Source organism: Gopherus evgoodei, chromosome 18, assembly GCF_007399415.2.
Source record: "Gopherus evgoodei ecotype Sinaloan lineage chromosome 18, rGopEvg1_v1.p, whole genome shotgun sequence".
NCBI lineage: Eukaryota > Metazoa > Chordata > Testudines > Testudinidae > Gopherus > Gopherus evgoodei.
The window spans coordinates 1351404-1370796 of NC_044339.1; the positions used below are offsets into that span (position 1 = coordinate 1351404).

The window sequence follows — 19393 nt, forward strand, 5'->3', positions numbered from 1 at the left end:
AGTCTGCCTGGGACTTAACTATCTTGAGTAGTTTTGTATCATCTGCAAATTTTGCCACCTCACTGTTACCCCTTTTTCCAGATCATTTAAGAATATGTTGAATAGGACGGGTCCCTGTACAGAACCCCTGGGGGACACCATTATTTACATCTCTCCAGTCTGAAAACTGACCATTTATTCCTACCCTTTGTTTCCTATCTTTTAATCAGTTACCGATCCATGAGAACACCTTCCCTCTTATGCCATGACAGCTTACTTTGCTTAAGAGCCTTTGGTGAAGGACTTTGTCAAAGGCTTTCTGAAAATCTAAGCACACTGTATCCACTGGATCCCCCTTGTCCACATGCTTGTTGACCCCCTCAAGGAATTCTAGTAGATTGGTGAGGCATGATTTCCCTTTACAAAAACCATGTTGACTCTTCCCCAACAAATTATGTTAATCTAACTGTCTGATAATTTTGTTCTAGTTTCAACCAGTTTGCCCAGTACTGAAGTCAGGTCTGTAATTGCCGGGGTCCACCTCTGGAGCCCTTTTTAAAAATTGGTGCCACATTAGCTATCCTCCAGAAGCTGATTTAAATGATAGGTTACAAACCACAGTCAGTAGTTCTGCAATTTCACATTTGAGTTCCTTCAGAACTCTTGGGTGAATCCCATGTGGTCCTGGTGACTCACTGACTGCCTGTGGGACCAAGCCCACCTCCTGTCCCTGTGTCTTGCCTCCCCCAGCTAGGAAATGGGGGTCAGATAACACCAATCTACACCCCTCACCCATTCAAAGCACTCTGAGTTCAAGAGCCCAGCGCCCTGATCCAGCAGAGCTCCAGGCCCAGCTGATGCCATTGCTGGCGGGGAGGGGAGGCGGGGGGTGGAGAATCTCTTCCTAGCGCAAGTACTTATCCAGCACCGGGATCGTGGTATCCAAGTGCCTCAATAATAGCTGTCACCTTGCACCTGGTGAGCAGGGCACAGCTGTTACCCCCACTGTACAGATGGCAACTGCAGCAGAGAGGCTAAGGGACAGGCCTGAGGACACACAGGAAGGTTGTGGCAGTGCTGAGGATTTCCCAGGTCTTAGCTAGTGCCCTGGCCACTGGGCAGTGCTTTCTCCCCTCTGAGTGGCTCTGTGGTGCTTCAGGGAGCCTGGAGTCTGCAGCTCCCATTTCAAAGCAGGAGACAAGCTAAGCCTCCCCCATGCGCTGCAGGGGAGGATGGTACTATGGGGTTAAAAACCCAGAGCAGCTGCCCCTTGGCTCAGCAACACTGACACTCCAGCTCTACGGTGCCAGCTAATGGCTGCCTGGTCCAGCCCCCCACCCGGGCCGATGCAATGCTAGGCTCAGGGGCTGACACACAGCTGGTGCGGGTCACCGTGCACCCAGGCCCCCAGCCGAGCCCTGCCCTCTGGAGGACACCTCCTGCCCTGTACAACGCATGCCAGAGGAACCTGCCAGGACCCAATGTGGCCAATGACCCTCAGGCCCGCATCAATGCCAGACTCGGCCAAGCTGGCAGCATCTCTCTCACAGGGAGAACACCCCTTTCAGCTTGGCACCACCAATGCACCCAGCGTGTCTGAGAGGTGCCTGTTGTCAGCTCTCAGGCTGCTTTGGCCCCGTTGCAGGATCCCTGCAGGGGATGTGCTCCTGGCCCTCATGTCCAGACCCCAGCTACAAACTTGGTCCCAGATATCCCCGTCCTGCCCCTCCCTTCACTCCGGTCCTGCCCCACACACTGCCACACACTGCTGTGGGCGCTGAGCCAGGCAAGCACCTCTCACTGATCCCTGAGTGCCGACTCCATGCTTGAAAACCCGACTCCTGCTCATTCAGCACAGACAGTGGCCCTAAGACCCAGGATCCCACGGGATCCTCAGGGCCCCCTGGCATAACCCCAGACCCTCAGCCTCAGGATGTCTGCTCTACTGCAGCTCCTATTAGCCATGGGCAGAACAATGGTGATTGGAATCCTTCAGCTCGGCCATTCTAGAGCCAACCCAGCTCCTCAAGTAGTGTCCTGGATAGTCAGGTTCCAACTAGTTCCAGCCCCTCCCTGCATCCCTGGCAGCTGGCTCTGAGCCCATCCCAGCTCCCTGCAGCCCCCCACACGTGGCTCTGAGACCACCCCATCTCTGTGCCCCACAACCCTCAGTGGGCTAGGCCTCCTGCTAATATTTCTCTGTCCTTCAAAGTGGGGGCTCCAGAAACTGCCCTGAGAGCCAGAACATTTACAGCCTCTCCCAACCCCCAACAGCCTGAGCCCCTGGCCGCCCCATGCCTCGGAGAGCCCTGTCTGTCCCCACTCCACCCCGGCCTCCTCCAGGATGGAGCAATGACCACAGGGCCAGTCACCTACTCACCGGAGGCTTCTGTGATAGATGAATGACTTGTCCACCCTGAAAAACAAGATGGAGAAGCTAGTTAGACGGGTGGCCATGGCCCAAGGGACAAGGACCCCTCCAGCCTGCAGGGCTCCCTCATCCGTCCCTTGGTGACCACCTGCCTCCAGGGGGCCATCGGGGCTGCGAGGAAGGGGAGCTGTGTCCGGAGACCTGGAGAGTAGGCAGGGAGGGGCAGACTGCTCTAGATGGAGCAGCTGCAGAGGAGAATGCTTTCTCGCTTGCGTGTGAGGGGGTGGGCAGTCAGGGCTAGCCATGCAGGGCAGCACCAGGGGGTGAATGGGACACAGGGAGCCACAGGGGAGAGTGCCTTGCAGGCAGCGGAAACCAGGCAGGAAGAGGAGTGATCCACGCCAGGCCTGTAGCCAGCTGAGCCCTGTGGTGGAGCTGTGCTGAGCTGAGCAGAGGAGGCGATGATCTGGAGGGAACAAACCTCAGGCCCAATCAGCCAAGCTGGCAGAGAGAAGCCACGAACCCAGGCAGAGAGGGCACCAGCACCAGGGAGAAGCAGTCCCAGAGAGCCAGCTCCCAGGCCCTGGCATCGGGCAGGACTCAGCTCAGTAGGACTAGAGGGCTTTGGAAAGGCCAAGCATTCTCCCCCATGACCCCACAGCTTGAGGTGCTGGGACCCCTCCAGGCCAACCCCACGCTCCCTACCCCCTCCCTTCACGCCCATTGACTGCAGGGAGCACTCCCAGGACTGGACCCTACTGAATTGTGGCTGGTGCTTGGGACCATCTTGGAGAAAGGGCTGAATGGCCAGGCCTGCTATTATTAGCCACCATTCATGCAGGTCCTTCACAGCCCCCACTCTACCTTGCTCCCTTCCCCCAGAACTTCCCACCATCTGGGGGGAACCTCTCAAATGCCCTGGAGCTGTGGGCAACAGCAGGGGAGAGGCAGGGGCAGGAAGCTGGGCAGAATGGTGCTGGGTGGGATCCTAGTCCAGTCTCATTCAGTCCAGAGAGCCTGGTGAGCCGTTATTACTGGGTATGCTGAGGAGGCGCATAAAGGCCACAATCATGATCCAGGCCCCCACTGTGTTTGGTGCTGTGCAAACCCAACAAAAAGCCAGTCCCTGCCCCTCCCCCATTTTGCCACTTGCAGCCCAATCTGTCCTCAGAGCAAGGATAAAAACAAGCCTTGAGTCCTGGAACCTGTCCGGCCAGCTCAGGCATCAGGCAGCTTCCTGCACAGCCCTGGGTCCGGTTTAAACTAGACACTGTCTGGAAACACACCATGGACACTGCTTCCCCCAGCAGCAACCTCATCTCCAGCGGCTGTTTCACCTGGGAGGCTCCCCACCCCCACCCAATCACTGAGACACAAACCGCATGAAATGCAGCCACCTCTGGCATGAGGCACAGCTAGGGTGACCAGATGTCCCGATTTTGGGGTCTTTTTCTTATACCGATTCCTATTACCCCCCACCCTGTCCCAATTTTTCACACTTGCTGTCTGGTCACCCTAGGGCGGCACAGCAGCCAGGAGCTGCAAAACACAGCAGGGGAGTGACATGCTGAGCCAAGGCAAACCCCTCTGATTATGCAGAAACCAAAGGGGCTTGGAACAGCCCCCAAGCCAGCCTGGCCTGGGCCTTCATTAAAATGGGGAGAATTTTAAACTTGGAGGGCCAGATTTAATGCTGGTAGAAATCAGCATTGTGCCTGTCAAGGTTCCTTCCCCACTCTGAACTTTAGGGTACAAATGTGGGGAACTACATGGACACTTTTAAGCTTAATTACTAGCTTAGATCTGGTAACTCTGCCACCATCCAGAAATTTCAGTGTCTAGAGCACTTTCTGTCCCCCCAAAACTTTCCCCTCCCTGGGTTGCCTTGAGGGACTTCACCAATTCCCTGGTGAAAACAGATCCAAACCCCTTGGATCTTAAAACAAGGAGAAATTAACCATCCCTCCTTCTTTCCCCCCACCAATCCCTGGTGAGTCCAGATCCAATCCCCTTGGATATTAAAACAAGGAAACATCAATCAGCTTCTTAAAAAGAAAGCTTTTAATTAAAGAAAGAAAAGTAAAAAAAATCATCTCTGTAAAATCAGGATGGAAAATACTTTACAGGGTAATCAGATTCCTATAGCCCAGAGGATCCCCCTCTAGCCTTAGGTTCAAAGTTACAGCAAGCAGAGGTAAAATCCTCTCAGCAAAAGAGGGACATTTACAGGTTGAGAAAACAAAAATAAAACTAATCCGCCTTGCCTGGTTGTTACTTACAATTTTGAAACATGAGAGACTGGTTCAGAAAGATTTGGAGAGCCTGGATTGAGGTCTGGTCGCTCTTAGTCCCAAGAGCGAACAACACCCAAAACAAAGAGCACAAACAAGACTTCTTTCCACCAAGATGTGAAAGTATCTTGTCCCCCTATTGGTCCTCTGGTCAGGTGTCAGTCAGGTTTACTGAGCTTCTTAACCTTTTACAGGTAAAAGAGGCATTAACCCTTAACTATCTGTTTATGACAGTGCCATTGCCTTCAATGGAGCAGCAGCAATTCACAGCAGCTGGGGTTCACGACCACTGACTTCATTTGTGTTACAGCCAATTCTCACCAGCTGAAGATCTGGCCCCTCATTTACTCTTCTCCATGCCCTCTGGCTGCATCTTCCTGGTCTCAGTCAATAGCCAGGCTAGTGAGTTTCCCAGTCTGTTTCTAGTAGTTTCACTTCCAGGTTGTCCTGTAGGGCTCTGGGGGCTGAACGTCCAGAGAGGAAGGGTCAAATCCCAAATCAGAGTTTTGTTTTAAGGTAACTAAGCTCTTCCTAACCTCTTTGGTCTGGGTCTCTGGGGACTGCTGGCTGCCTCCTGGGAGGGGGCCCTTCTGTTTCCCAGGCAGGGCTCTTGACTCAGGACTGGAAGCTTCGGCCTGGTCTATCTGAGCAAAGAGACAACAATTTAACTAAATCAATGCACTGAAACTGGGGCAAACTCCTTAATGCCGATGCACTTAAACTGGCTTAACCATGGCTGACAGCACTTCAGCTTGCATCATAAGGTAAACTGATTGATACAAGGGTTAAACCAGGTTCAGTGCATGCGTGAGTGGCTGACGCTGAGAATCAATCAGGAACTCCAAGGCTAAAAGCAGGAGCTGCTGCAGCTCTCTAGTCCGGTTGTAACAGACTCGGGCCCTCTGCAGATTCTGAGCCCAGCCGGGGAAGAGATTTCTCCATTGAACTAGCTCAGTGCAGTTAAACTGGGGCAGCTCTCCTCAGACGCATCAGGCCTCAGCCCTCCAGGTGAAAAGCAAATGCCCCCAGCTGAAAGGTGGCACAGGGATCATGTCGCTGCTGGTCTCACTGCTGACTGAAGAGACTGATGCTGAACTGGGAGCAGGTCACAATAATGCCAGCTGAGCTCAGCGAACAGAAACTTGGCAACATTTCCCAGTCCCGCAAGTGCTGTGGACACTCGGTCAGGCAGCAAGATGGGCAAAGGAGGGTGTTACGGGTGCGCCAATTCCTCTGTCATTAGCACTGTGTGGGCAGTGCAGCGCAGGGCCGGCTCCGGCTCCAGCACCAGCCCAGCAAGCAGTTGCTTGGGGCAGCCAACGGTGAGGGGGGCAGGTCCGGATCTTCGGCAGTGGGTCCCTCACTCCCTCTCGGAGAGAAGGACCAGCCAGCGAACTGCCGCCAAAGACTGAAGCGGCGGCGGTAGAACTGCAGATCGCGATCACGGCTTTTTCTCTTTTCCTTTTTGCTGCTTGGGGCAGAAAACCCCTGGAGCTGGCCCTGGTGCAGCATGTGCTGGGCGGAGCTGGGGCTGGAGACACTGTACAAAGAGCAAGGAGCTGGCAGTGACCAAAATTGGCAGGCAGGAGCTCTGGGGTCCAGCCCCAGATCTAAGTGCGGCTGACACAGCGCCATCGCACAGGAGTGTGACCAATCCACCCCGAGTGATGCAGTGAAGCCAACATAACAGCCGGCACAGACAGCCCTAGGTTCTTCCCTCAGCCCAGGGGAGCTGGATAAACTGGGAGAGCCCCTTGGGCTGGGCAGTTGCAGTGCACCAGCTGGCACCGGGCAGTGACTAAAATGCACATCACCCCTCAGCAGTGCTCCAGGGAGCTCAGCGTGTGGGGCTGTGCCCACAAGTGCCAAGGTGCACATGTGTGGGAGGGGGTAGCCTTGGTGTGAGGCACCGGGCAGTGACTAAAATGCACATCACCCCCCAGCAGTGCTCCAGGGAGCTCAGCGTGTGGGGCTGTGCCCACAAGTGCCAAGGTGCACATGTGTGGGAGGGGGTAGCCTTGGTGTGAGGCACTGTGCAGCTGTGCTCAGCAGTTGCCTAGGCAACAGTGCGCACCCCACCTGGTGCGTGGAGGAGCCCTTCTGGTGCTATTTGCAAGGCAAGGTGCCCTGGAGAGGCAGGTACGTGCTAACCTGCCTGAGCCCTGAGGATGTACTGAGGGAACAGGGTATCCTGGCAACTAATGCACTGTGAGCCCGGCCGCAGAGCAGTAAACACATTCCAGCCAGATGAGGGTGAATTGTCATTTCTCCCCCAGCCCAGCCCAGCCCAGCCCAGCCTGGCTCCATCCCCAGCCCTTCAGAACAAGATTAGGGGTCATGGGGAATGATCAGCTGAACACGAGCTCCTAGGGCAACACCCTGGCCAAACGGGTAATCAGGTACCTGAGTTATGCATTCAAGTATCTCAAGGAGGAGCAGAGAGGTTAATTTACCTCTGTGCTTGGCACTGGGGCACCTGCTCCTGGCTCCAGCCACAGCTCAAGGAGGATGCTGATGAACTGGAGAGGGATCAGAGGAGAGCCAGGGAGATGATTAAACTGGATTAGAAAACCTGCCGTATAGAGACTGACTCACAAAGCTCCATCCATTTAGCCTAACAAAGAGAAGGCTCAGGGGTGACTTGATCCCAGCCTGTAAGTACTTACGTGGGGAACAAATATTTCATAAGGGGCTTGTCAGTCTGGCAGCAACAGCTCTGACTCGACCCAGTGGCAGGAAGCTGAGGCTGGACACGTTCAGACTAAGGCAAACATTTTTACCAGTGACAGTAATTAACCATTGGAGCAATTCACTAAGGTCATGATGGATTCTCCATCCCTGACCATTCTCAAAGCTCTGCCCTGGGGATTACTGGGGGCAGGTCTCTGGCCTGGTAGCTAAGGGGTGTCGTAGACAATGGAGTCAGCGTCACCCCCAGTCTTGCTCCAACATCTCTCAGCAGAGGCACAGCAGGGGTAGATCGGAGCACTGGCTGGAGAGCTCCCAGGAAGCCAGTCCCAGGCCTGTGTCTCTTGCCATTCCCCAGCCCTTGTAACACCAGCTCTACGGTGGGGGCAAGCTCAGAGCCACTCCCAGAGTAGAATCCATCCCACCTCCACCCCAAGAGACGGGATTTTTAGCCACCTTTGTGCAATGGGGTGCCTGCCCAAGGGAGGGTGCCATGGCGGGGGCTGAGCCCGGCAGGCGAGACAGGGCCAGGAGGCCAGGCCGGGGCTGTCCAATCAGCTTGCACCCCTCAGCCAAGGCGAACAAGGGACCGAGTAGTGACTGCACCGATAAAGCCAGTCTGACCTCCAAACAACTCATGGCATCTCAGCTGTGGTCAGACACGCCTGGGCCCTCCCAGGGCTCTCTGCTGACCAGGGCAGGGCTCAAAGCAACACAGAGGTGAAACGCTGCAGCTCCCATCCCCAGGTAGCCCCCCAGCCCAGTCCTTCATCCTCCAGCCCAGTCCCCCAGCACAGCACCTTTCCCCAGCACAGCCCCCCAGCACAGACCTTTCTCCCAGCACAGCCCCCCATCCCCCAGCACCTCCCCAGCAGCACAGCCTCCCCATCTCCTTAGCACAGCACAGCCCCCCATCCCACAGCACAGCACCTCCCCCGCAAGCACAACACAGCCCCCCATCCCAGCACTTCCCCCACATTCCTCCAGAGCACAGACCCGCCAGAGCACAGGGCCCCTCCTCCCTCCCACTGCCCTGCACACACTGGCCTCCTCCAGCCAAATCTCCCCAGGCTGCCTGATGAGTATCCTCCAGCTCCCTGGGGCTCCCATCAGACACCTGCCCCCTGGCTCCCAGGCTGGGTCCAGCCCCAGGAGGCACCGAACTCCTGGTCCAGGTGTCACAGGGCTTGGAGGTGACTCCCCCGTAACGCTGGGCCCAAGGCCCTCAGCCTGGAGGCAGCAGGCCCATTGTCCAGCCCCTGGGGCAGCCCCGTCCTGGCTCCCTGCCAGGGCTCATGTGCTGAGTCCTCTCAAGGGGCCGAGAGCCACGATTCAGCAGGAGGAAACCACTGCAAACAGCATCGGGGCAGGCGGCCCCCTGAGCCGGGGCAGGCAAGTGCTGCGTGAATCACATGCACCATGCAGCTCAGCCAGTGCTGACCTGCAGCCCCCGGCCAGCCCTGCCCTGTGCCCCCCCAGCTCTGCCAGGGCCCCTCCATCCCCCACCCACAGTCTCACCCTGTCCCCCCCAGCACTGCCAGGACCCCTCCATCCCACGCCCACAGCCCCACCCTGTCCCCCCCAGCACTGCTAGGGCCCCTCCATCCCCCGCCCACAGTCTCACCCTGTCCCCCCCAGCACTGCTAGGGCCCCTCCATCCCACGCCCACAGCCCCACCCTGTCCCCCCCAGCACTGCTAGGGCCCCTCCATCCCCCGCCCACAGTCCCACCCTGTCCCCCCCAGCACTGCTAGGGCCCCTCCATCCCCCGCCCACAGTCCCACCCTGTCCCCCCCCAGCACTGCTAGGGCCCCTCCATCCCCCGCCCACAGTCCCACCCTGTCCCCCCCAGCTCTGCCAGGGCCCCTCCATCCCCCGCCCACAGCCCCACCCTTCCCCACTAGCTCTGCCAGGGCCCCTCCATCCCCTGCCCACAGTCCCCCTTGCCCCTCCCAGCTCTGCCAGGGCCCCTCCCTCCCTCCTTCCCTACCCCCTGCTATCCCCGCCCTTCCCCCCCAGCACTGCCAGGGCCCCTCCATCCCCTGCCCACAGCCCCCCCTGCCCCCTCAGCTCTGCCAGGGCCCCTCCATTCCCCACCCTGTGCTATCCTCCCCCTCCCCCCCAGCTCTGCCATGGCACCTCCATCCCCTGCCCACAGCCCCATCCTGCCCCCCAGCTCTGCCAGGGCCCCTCCATCCCCACCCCATGCTATCCCCGCCCTGCCCTCCCAGCTCTGCCAGGGCCCCTCTTACTGTTCCATGCTGATTGGCCTGGGCAGTGATGGTTAATGGCTCATGAGGGCAGGGGGTTAATCCGTGTCTGGCTGGCGCTATGATGGGTGCAGCAGGCTCTGAGCACCCAGTGCCATCATGATTATTGGCTCAGTGCAAGTCTACCAGCCCCTCCAACCGCAGTGCACTGCTGAGAACTCTGAGCCAGGAGCCTGCCCCAGCTGACTCTGCAGGGCCAGGTCCTAGCCCGCTGCTGGGACCCACATTCTGACGCTGGCCGCCAGCCCCGCTCCCAGCTACAGACCCCACCAACAGTGCAGGGGCAGAACTGGACTAGCAGGTACTGCCACAGGGCAGCAGCACGGGAAGATCACAGAACCAGGGGAAGGGTGGCCAGAACTGGACTAGTAAAGCAGGCAGGAAACAGGCTGCAGATCAGGACTCGCAGAGCTAGGTGTGGTGGGGAGCCGAGGGCTGCAGGTCAAGATTAAGGGGGGCCAGCAGAGCTGTGTGTGGGGAGCCAAGGGCTGGGCTAGGAAGGGGGGTGCAGGTCAGGATTAAGGGGCACATGCAGAGATGTGCTGGGGGGAATCCAGATCTGGGTTAGAAGGGGGCTGTGGGTCAGAAGTGAAGGGCACTGTCTGGGGGGAGTCCAGGGGTAAGCAGGGGGATGTGGGTTGGGAGTGAGGGGCACATGCAAAGATGTGTTGGGGGGAGCCCAGATCTCGGTTAGAAGGGGGCTGCAGGTCGGAAGTGAAGGGCACTGTCTAGGGAGAGCCCAGGTCTGGGGTAGCAGGGGGATATGGGTTGAGAGTGAGGGGCACTGGCAGAGATACTGGGGGAGCCCAGATCTGGGTTAGAAGGGGGCTGCGGGTCGGAAGTGAAGGGCACTGTCTGGGGGGAGCCCAGGGGTAGCAGGGGGATGTGGGTTGGGAATAAGGGGCACGTGCAGAGATGTGCTGGGGGGAATCCAGATCTGGAGTAGCTGGGGGCTGTGGGTCGGAAGTCAAGGGCACTGTCTAGGGGGAGCCCAGGTCTGGGGTAGCAGGGGGATGTGGGTTGGGAGTGAGGGGCACTGGCAGAGATATTGGGGGAGCCCAGATCTGGGTTAGAAGGGGGCTGCGGGTCGGAAGTGAAGGGCACCGTCTGAGGGGAGCCCAGGGGTAGCAGGGGGATGTGGGTTGGGAGTGAGGGGCACTGGCAGAGATGTGTTGTGGGCAATCCAGATCTGGAGTAGCAGGGGGCTGTGGGTCAGAAGTCAAGGGCACTGTCTAGGGGGAGCCCAGATCTGGGTTAGAAGGGGACTGTGGGTCGGAAGTGAAGGGCACTGTCTGGGGGGAGCCCAGGTCTGGGGTAACAAGGGGATGTGGGCTGGGAGTGAGGGGCACTGGCAGAGATATTGGGGGGGAGCCCAGATCTGTGTTAGAAGAGGGCTGCAGGTCAGAAGTGAAGGGCACTGTCTGGGGGGAGCCCAGGGGTAGCAGGGGGATGTGGGTTGGGAGTGAGGGGCACTGGCAGAGAAATTGGGGGGAATCCAGATCTGGAGTAGCAGGGGGCTGCAGGTCGGGAGTAGGGGACACTGTCTGGGGGGAGCCCAGGTCTGGGGTAGCAGGGGGATGTGGGTTGGGAGTGAGGGGCACGTGCAGAGATGTGTTGGTGGGAGCCCAGATCTGGGTTAGAAGGGGGCTGCGGGTCGGAAGGGAAGGGCACTGTCTGGGGGGAGCCCAGGGGTAGCAGGAGGATGTGGGTTGGGAGTGAGGGGCACTGGCAGAGATATTGGGGGGAGCCCAGATCTGGGTTAGAAGGGGGCTGCGGGTCGGAAGGGAAGGGCACTGTCTGGGGGGAGCCCAGGTCTGGGGTAGCAGGGGGATCTGGGTTGAGAGTGAGGGGCACTGGCAGAGATATTGGGGGGAGCCCAGATCTGGGTTAGAAGGGGGCTGCGGGTCGGAAGGGAAGGGCACTGTTTGGGGGGAGCCCAGGTCTGGGGTAGCAGGGGGATGTGGGTTGGGAGTGAGGGGCACTGGCAGAGATATTGGGGGGAGCCCAGATCTGGAGTACCAGGGGGCTGCAGGTTGGGAGTGAGGGACACTGACAGAGCTGCATGAGCAACTTTGCCCAGCCCCCGTCCATTCTGCCCAGCTCCGTTGCTCTCATGTGTGCGGGGCTCACGGACCCCTCCCTGCCCAGAGATGCCGGGGGCTGCGCGGGGGCACCTACCCTCCATAGGCCCCGAAGGTGAAGCTCCGCTTCCTGGAGCTCATGCTGGCAGGCACGGGCAGGCCCAGCTGTTGGAGCCGGGGACGCCGGTGACAGCCTGTCCCGATCCCCGGCTGCTGCAGCTGCAGAGCCAGTTACGCTACCGGCCTCGTCTCGCTGCCTCCCCTGCCCGCTCCAGCTTCTGTCCCGCCCAAACTCTGCCCGGCTCCAGCCAGCACAGACAGGGCAGGCCCTGGCTCTGCCAATAGGCAAGTGTCGCCTGGCAACCCAGCCGTGCCTCGCAGGGCCCCTGAAGCAGGGAACCACCTGGAGCAGCTGGCAAGGAGCTGCCCAGGGAGCCATTAACTCCACCTCTCCGCTGGGCACCAGGGAGCCCATTAGCTGAGTGGGGCTGGTGCCAGCCATTCACCCACAGGAGCCTCATCAGCACCAGCCATCTGTCTGACGGGAACAGAGACCCCAGCCCCCGGCACACCATCACCGCTGGGGCCTCGGCCTGGGCCCCAGCCACACCGCTCCTGGAGGGTTAGCATCATTCGCACAAGGAGCCACATGCCGGGGGCGCTCTCCTCTAGGCCACAGCTGGTCCCCAACCCAGCACTGCCATGGGGAAGCCGCACCGGAGTCCCCGGGCGATGCTCTGGAACTGCTCCCCACAAAGCCAGGCAGGACTTTGGGGAGCCTCCTCTCCCTTGGAGCAGGCTGTCTGCAGGGCAAGAAGCTCACACGGCTTCACCTCCTGGGTCTCTCCTTGGAGCATTCAGCATCCTCTGCCCCTCCGCGCACTTCCCACAGCGAGTCCGCCCAGGTGGGGTCCTGGGGAAGCCACAGGGTCCTGCACCCCCACTTCACAGTCAGACATGATTCTCAGCCAGCCAGTAACACAGAGGTTTATTCGATGACAGGAACATGGTCTAAAACAGAGCTTGTAGGTACAGAGAACGGGACCCCTCAGCCTGGTCCGTTCTGGGGCCCAGCGAGCCAGACACCCCCGTCTGCCCTCACTTCCTGTCCCCAGCCACCTCCTAACTGAAAACCCCCCTCCAGCCCCTCCTTTCTGGCCTTTGTCTCTTTCCCGGGCCAGGAGGTCACCTGATCTCTTTGTTCACCTTTAGCCATCACCTTGCAGGGGGAAGGGCCCTGGCCCTTAGCTGCCAGGAGACAGAGTGTCGGTGATTTATACACACTGGCCTTTATCCCACCACCTAGAGACTTAAGAAATGCATAGGGGAAACTGAGACACCCACACAGTATTCAGAGGAAACATTAAGAACAGTCCCACTTCGTCACAGAAGCTCACAGCAGCATCACAAACCTACACACTGGGCATCACAGCATCGAGCTGGAGAGAGGGAGCTGTAAAAATGGGGGTGGTGGGCATGTTTGGGGGGCTACACAAAATGTGGGAGAGCCCGGGCATGTTTAGGGGGGCTTCATAGACCAGGAGGGGAGCTGGGCGTGTTTGGGACCCGCACAGAACAGGAGGGGGGCTGGGAGTGTTTGGGACCCGCACAGAACAGGAGGGGGGCTGGGAGTGTTTGGGACCCGCACAGAACAGGAGGGGGGCTGGGAGTGTTTGGGACCCACACAGAACAGGAGGGGGGCTGGGAGTGTTTGGGACCCACACAGAACAGGAGGGGGGCTGGGAGTGTTTGGGACCCGCACAGAACAGGAGGGGGGCTGGGAGTGTTTGGGACCCACACAGAACAGGAGGGGAGCTGGGCGTGTTTGGGACCCGCACAGAACAGGAGGGGGGCTGGGAGTGTTTGGGACCCACACAGAACAGGAGGGGGGCTGGGAGTGTTTGGGGGCCACCAACCACAACCCCCAGGCAGCATGAGCCCAACAAGCCTGTGGATTGTTCCCAGGGGAAGGTGGGTGACCAGGAGGGTAGGTCGCTCAGCAGTGGGGGGAGGGAAGGGACACTGGCAGCCCTTGTTCTGTGCCCCAGGGCAGCGCCCACTCAGCCCAGCTTGGTTCCTGGGGCGCCTGCCAGGCTGTGGGGGAGGGGACTGGGAGGAATTCCTGGCCGCAGGGCCAGGATGGGCCCAGCAGGAAAATCAGTTGGGATGGGGGCAAAGTATCGGGTTATGTGGCTGCCAAGCACCGACGCCCATCGCCCGCCCAGCCCCCAACTATACACCCCTGCACAACCCACACACACATTATATTCCTACACATGCACGAACACACTGTACTCCCTATCCAACCCTACACACGCACACTATACCCCCTGCACAACCCTACACACACATACACACTATACCCTTTGCACCTTCCTACACACACACATAGTATATCCCCTGCATGCTATTCAGACACACTGTACCCACTGCACAATCTTACACAGAGACACACACTGTACTCCGTCCACGACCCTCCACACACACACTGTACACCCCTGCATAGACTCACACACTACTTTCTGCACACACAGCTGCACAAGCCTGCTCCACACACTATACCCCCTACACACCCACAAACACACACACTATATCTTCTGCATCATCCAAGACACACACACTGTATGTACTCTGCACAATCCTACACACACACACTGTATCCTCTGCATCATCCTATAAACACACACATTATACCTCCTGCACAACGCTCCTACACAGACACACACAATACCGCTGCACAATCCTATATACACACACACTATACACCCTACCCTCCACTGTACTCTCCTTTACAACCCACAATACCCCTTGCACAGCCCCCCACGTTATACCCTCCAGCGCAACACACAAACAGTATACTCAACATACACACTTTCCCTTGTGCAATCTTACATTCCCCAAACAATACCCCCTGCACAACCGTATACATACAGAATATACCCTCTGCACAACCCTATGCACAGACACACACACACACACTACACCTTCTGCACCTAGATGCACACAGTATGCACTCTGTACAATCCTACACACATTATACCCTCTGCACCATTCTATACTCCTACAGACACACACAATACCCCTGCACAACCTTATACACCCTACACAACCCCCCACTGTACCCTCCTTCACAACCCACCTACACACACACTACACTCCAGCACAATCCCCCACACACTATGCACCCCACACAACCCCCCCACAAACACACACTATACCCCCTGCAAAACTCCTCCACCCACACTATACAACTCTGAATACACAATATAACCCCTGCACAAGCCCATCACACACACACTATACCCCTGCAAAATTCGCACAATACCCTCTGGCACAACCTATATAAACACTACCCTGTGCACACCTCCCTGCAGGACGCCCCTCCACAAACACACTAGAGCCCCCTGCACAATATCCCATCCACACAGTATACCCCCCAGCACAACCTACACACATACTCTGCCCTCTGCACACATACAACCCACACTTTACCCTCTGCACAACCCACCTACACACACACACACTATCCCCCCTGCAGAACCTATACACACACACACACCCCATACAGCACAATCTAAACACACTACACCCCCTGCACAACACACACTGTCCCCCTGCATGCCCCCCACTATATCTCCTGCACAACCTCTCCCACACTACACACACAATACTTTCACAATACACCCCAGCACAACCCGCCACACTATACCCCCCATCACACTCACACACCCTTTCATAGAATCTCAGGGTTGGAAGGGAGCTCAGGAGGTCATCTAGTCCAACCCCTGCTCAAAGCAGAACCAATTCCCTATACCCCCTGCACTCACACCAGACCCTTCCAGCACAACCCCCTCACCACACACACATACGCACATACCCACTGCTGCTAGCTTCCCACACAGCAGCACACCACAGCCCACACCAGACACCTCATTGCTGGGCACCCTGATTCCTGCTCTGCCCCCCCCCCCCCCGCTGGCACCTCCTGGCTCTGCCCTCCTGCAGCCAGGCAAAGGGGCCCCAGCAGCCCCCACAGCCTGGCTGTGGCTGTGTCCAGCCTCACATGCTGAGCAGGGCAAGGCTGGGCTGGGCTGGTCCATGCCTGGGCACAGCGCTAGCAATACCCCGACTGCGCACAGAGCACTGGGAGCTGCTGCGTGAAACATCACACCACGACCCGGCCCACCCTGTCACTGGACGTCTCATTGCCCCTTCGCATTCAGGGCCACCCCTGGCCTCCTGCCCAAATCCTGGCTGTGGGGATGTCCCTGTCCACCTCTCCAAAACAACCCCGGCAGCAGCAGCGAGATGGGGAGTCACAGTTGCTCAGTGGTGTTGTCATGAGCTGTTAAACAGCACCCCAGAAGTGGCTGCACCTCAGTAGCTGGGAAGGCAGAAGCTCCTTCTGTCCTGGAGGAATCCCCATTAACACTCATGAGACTCATGCAGCTCCAAGACACCCCCTCACCCCCACCCCCAGACACACAGGAATAGCTCAGGGCTGGGCAAAGGGACTGGCCTGAACTCCAAGACAGCCATGCTCAGTATATCCCTGCCCTGCTGCCATGGGCTCAGGCATGACCCCTTGCCCCCCAATGAGTCTGGCCCCTGACATCTCAGGCTCTATCCACCCAGGCGAGAACCCCCCTTGTACGTTACACATGTTGAGTAAGTACCCCTGTGCCAAACCCATCTCTTCCCCTCTCCACACCCAGCAGCCTGCCATGCCAGCGTGCCTGCTGCTGGGGCACTGGGCCTCCTGGAGGGCAGCTCCAGGGGGCACTGCTCAGAAGCCAGGGATTATTAACGAGCCACGGTTCCTAAGACTGGGGGCACGGCTCTCCAGCGCGGGCGGGATGCGCAGCCCAGCGAGGGGAGCAATGCCACCGGCTAACACGCCAGGGGGCAGGCTCACACCTGTGGCTGCTTTGCCCTTCCCTGCCAGACCCTGCCAGTCCTCCTACGGCAGGGGCAGCACCGGAGACATCTCAGCCCCCGTGGCGCCTTGCTGTCACTGTGCCCAATCGCTGCTGCTACCTCTGGGAGATGGGGCCACCAGCGGAGCCTCTGTTCAGGCCTGGTGCTCCTAGGGCCCCCGACTCCAGTGTGAAGGAGGCCAGGTGCCCGTTCTCCTCACCTGCCTCTCTGAAAAGCAGGAGCAAACCAGTCTTGGGCCCACTGAGGGCAAGGCCAGGCAGCCCCAGGAACCACCGAAAGCAGAGTGCTGCAGGAGGGGAAGGAACCACCCAAGCCAGCATCTCCCTGGGGCCTTTCTGCTGGAGAAGGTGGATTTTAGCACCTTAATGATGATGCTGCAATGAGAAGGGGGAAGGGGCCTGGGGAGGGGCCTGGTCACATGGGCGTGGACAGCTGCACAACTGGATCTAAATCAGGGGTAGGCAAGCTATGGCACGGCTGCCGAAGGCGGCACACGAGCTGATTTTCAGTGGCATTCACACTGCCCGGGTCCTGGCCTCAGGTCTGGGGGGGCTCTGCATTTTATTTAATTTTAAATGAAGCTTCTTAAAACATTTTTAAAACCTTATTTAGTTTACATACAACAATAGTTTAGTTATATATTATAAACTTATAGAAAGAGCCCTTCTAAGAACGTTAAAATGTATCACTGGCATGCGAAACCTTAAATTAGAGTGAATGAATGAAGACTTGGCACACCACTTCTGAAAGGCTGCTGACCCCTGATCTAAATCACAGAATATCAGGGCCAGAATGGACCTCAGGAGATCATCTTGTCCAACCCCCTGCTCAAAGCAGGACCAATCCCCAAATGGCCCCCTCAAGGATTGAACTCACAACCCTGGGTTGAGCAGGCCAATGCTCAAACCACTGAGCTATCCCTCCCCCAAAGCCAATAAAGGCTTTGAAATCCACCTCTACCCCCAGGAGCTCACTCTCTGAGGCTACCTCTCAGCTGTGGGGGGGGGGGGATAGGGATGGTCTTTCTGTTGCACAGAGGCAGCGTGGCAGGGGAGGGGGGAGCGAGTGCATTCTGACCCCCCCCAACCACTCCCCCCAAAGCCTTTGAAAGCAGAGCCAGCCTCCCCTCCAGCATGTTCTGGCACAGCCACTTGAAAAAGCAGCAGCGATCAATAGGGCTCCTCTGAGACGCAAATGCGGCGAGCGAGTGGCGCAGCAGAGACCATAATGGCCCACAATAAATAACCCTGGAACTGGCTAGATAACCCGGGGTGCCAGGAAGGGGTGTGAACCCAGACAGAGCATCCCTCTGCATGGGTGGCAGGTTTGTAGAAATTTTGGTGGTGCCCAGAACCCGTCCCCCACAACTCCGCCCCCAACCTGCCTAAGGCTCTGGGAGGGAGCTTGGGTCGGGGGAGGAGGTCTGGGGTGCAGATCCTGGCCTGGGGATTAGGGCACAGGAGGGGTGCAGGCTCTGGGATGGAGTCTGGGTGGGGGTCTGGGGTCCAGGATCTGGGATGGAGTTTGGGTGCAGGCTCTGGCCTGGGGGTGAGGGCGTAGAAAGGGATGAGGGTGCAGGCTCTGGGAGGGAGTTTGGGGGCAGGGGGTGTGTGGGAAGGGAGAGGGGGTGCATGCTCTGGGAGGGAGTTTGGGGATGCAGGTGCAGGGGGATGAGGGCTCTGGCTGAAGCTGAGAGGTTCATGATGCAGGCGGAGGCTCAGGGCTGGGGCAGAGGATTAGGGTGCTGGGGGTGAGGGTTGTGGCTGAGGATGACGGTTTGGGGCATTGGAGAGGCTCAGGGCTAGGGCGGAAGGGCAGTCTGCCTTGCCATTAGTGATTGGGGGGTACTAGGACCCGGGGGCAGCAGACGCAGTTGATGCTGGGAGCCGGTGTAGTGTAGGGTACCACTCCCCGTAGGAATGTGCTACCCTGGCAGCACAAGCGGGCACGGGAGAGGCATGCACCGCTTTCTTTCAGGCAGGGCACGGCAGGGCGGGGGGGGGAGATGAGCAGGGGGAGGGGCGGCAGGCAGGGGCCAGGGCCCGCTCCAGGCAGGGCCAGGGGAGAGACCCAGCTCCAAATACTGGTAGAGCGGAGCCCCTGGCCCTGAATATTCCTGGAGCCCGGGCACCACAAAAGAATACAACTAGCCGCCTATGTCTCGCTGGTAGCGCAGCACACCCAGGCATGTGCGCGCACACACACACGCACACGCAGAGAACATTCCACACTCACACTCACAGCCAGGCACTAGCTCACACGCACGTATACAAGCAAATGAGTACAATCGTACAAACATGGGCATGCCCCCTGCCCCCACGCTGAGGGTGTCGAGGGAAGGGGCTCCTTGGTCATTAGCCCACCTCCCCTAGAGGCAGCAGCTAGCTCAGCCTTGCAGTGTGTATGCAGGGGAGCGCTGGTTCTCACATCCCTGACTGATGCAGCTAGGTCACCCTAAGTTGTGGGTACAGAGCAAGCTGGGCCTCAGCGACATCCACCTGCAGACATGGGCATATGCCCATGCATGGATAACACATGGCTCTCATACCCCCTCCCATAAACAGACACAGACACCCCTGTCACGGAGTCGTCAGGCGATGCTCTGGAACTGCTCCCCACAAAGCCAGGCAGGACTTTGAGGAACCTCCTCTCCCTTGGAGCAGGCTGTCTCCAGGGCAAGAAGCTCACATGACTTCACCTCCTGGGTCTCCCCTAGGAGCATTCAGCATCCTCTGCCCCTCCGCGCGCTTCCCACAGTGAGTTCGCCCAGGTGAGG

General features: G+C 58.4%; 1 protein-coding gene across 5 annotated transcripts in view; it reads right to left on the reverse strand.

Annotated features, from left to right (window-relative positions):
- The window catches only part of RAP1GAP (RAP1 GTPase activating protein), a 214217-nt gene that overhangs the window by 179956 nt on the left and 14868 nt on the right, over positions 1-19393 (reverse strand). For 4 of the 5 annotated variants that reach the window (XM_030537279.1, XM_030537281.1, XM_030537278.1 and 1 more), the window contains exons 1-2: positions 11777-11886; positions 2360-2395 (exon numbers count right to left, since the gene is read on the reverse strand). In XM_030537279.1, coding sequence (XP_030393139.1) covers positions 2360-2395; positions 11777-11820 — 80 coding nt within the window. In that variant the 5' untranslated portion in view covers positions 11821-11886. Of the gene's footprint in view, positions 1-2359; positions 2396-11776; positions 11887-19393 lie in introns of those variants that run through there. The other variant, XM_030537282.1, reaches the window with a different exon arrangement.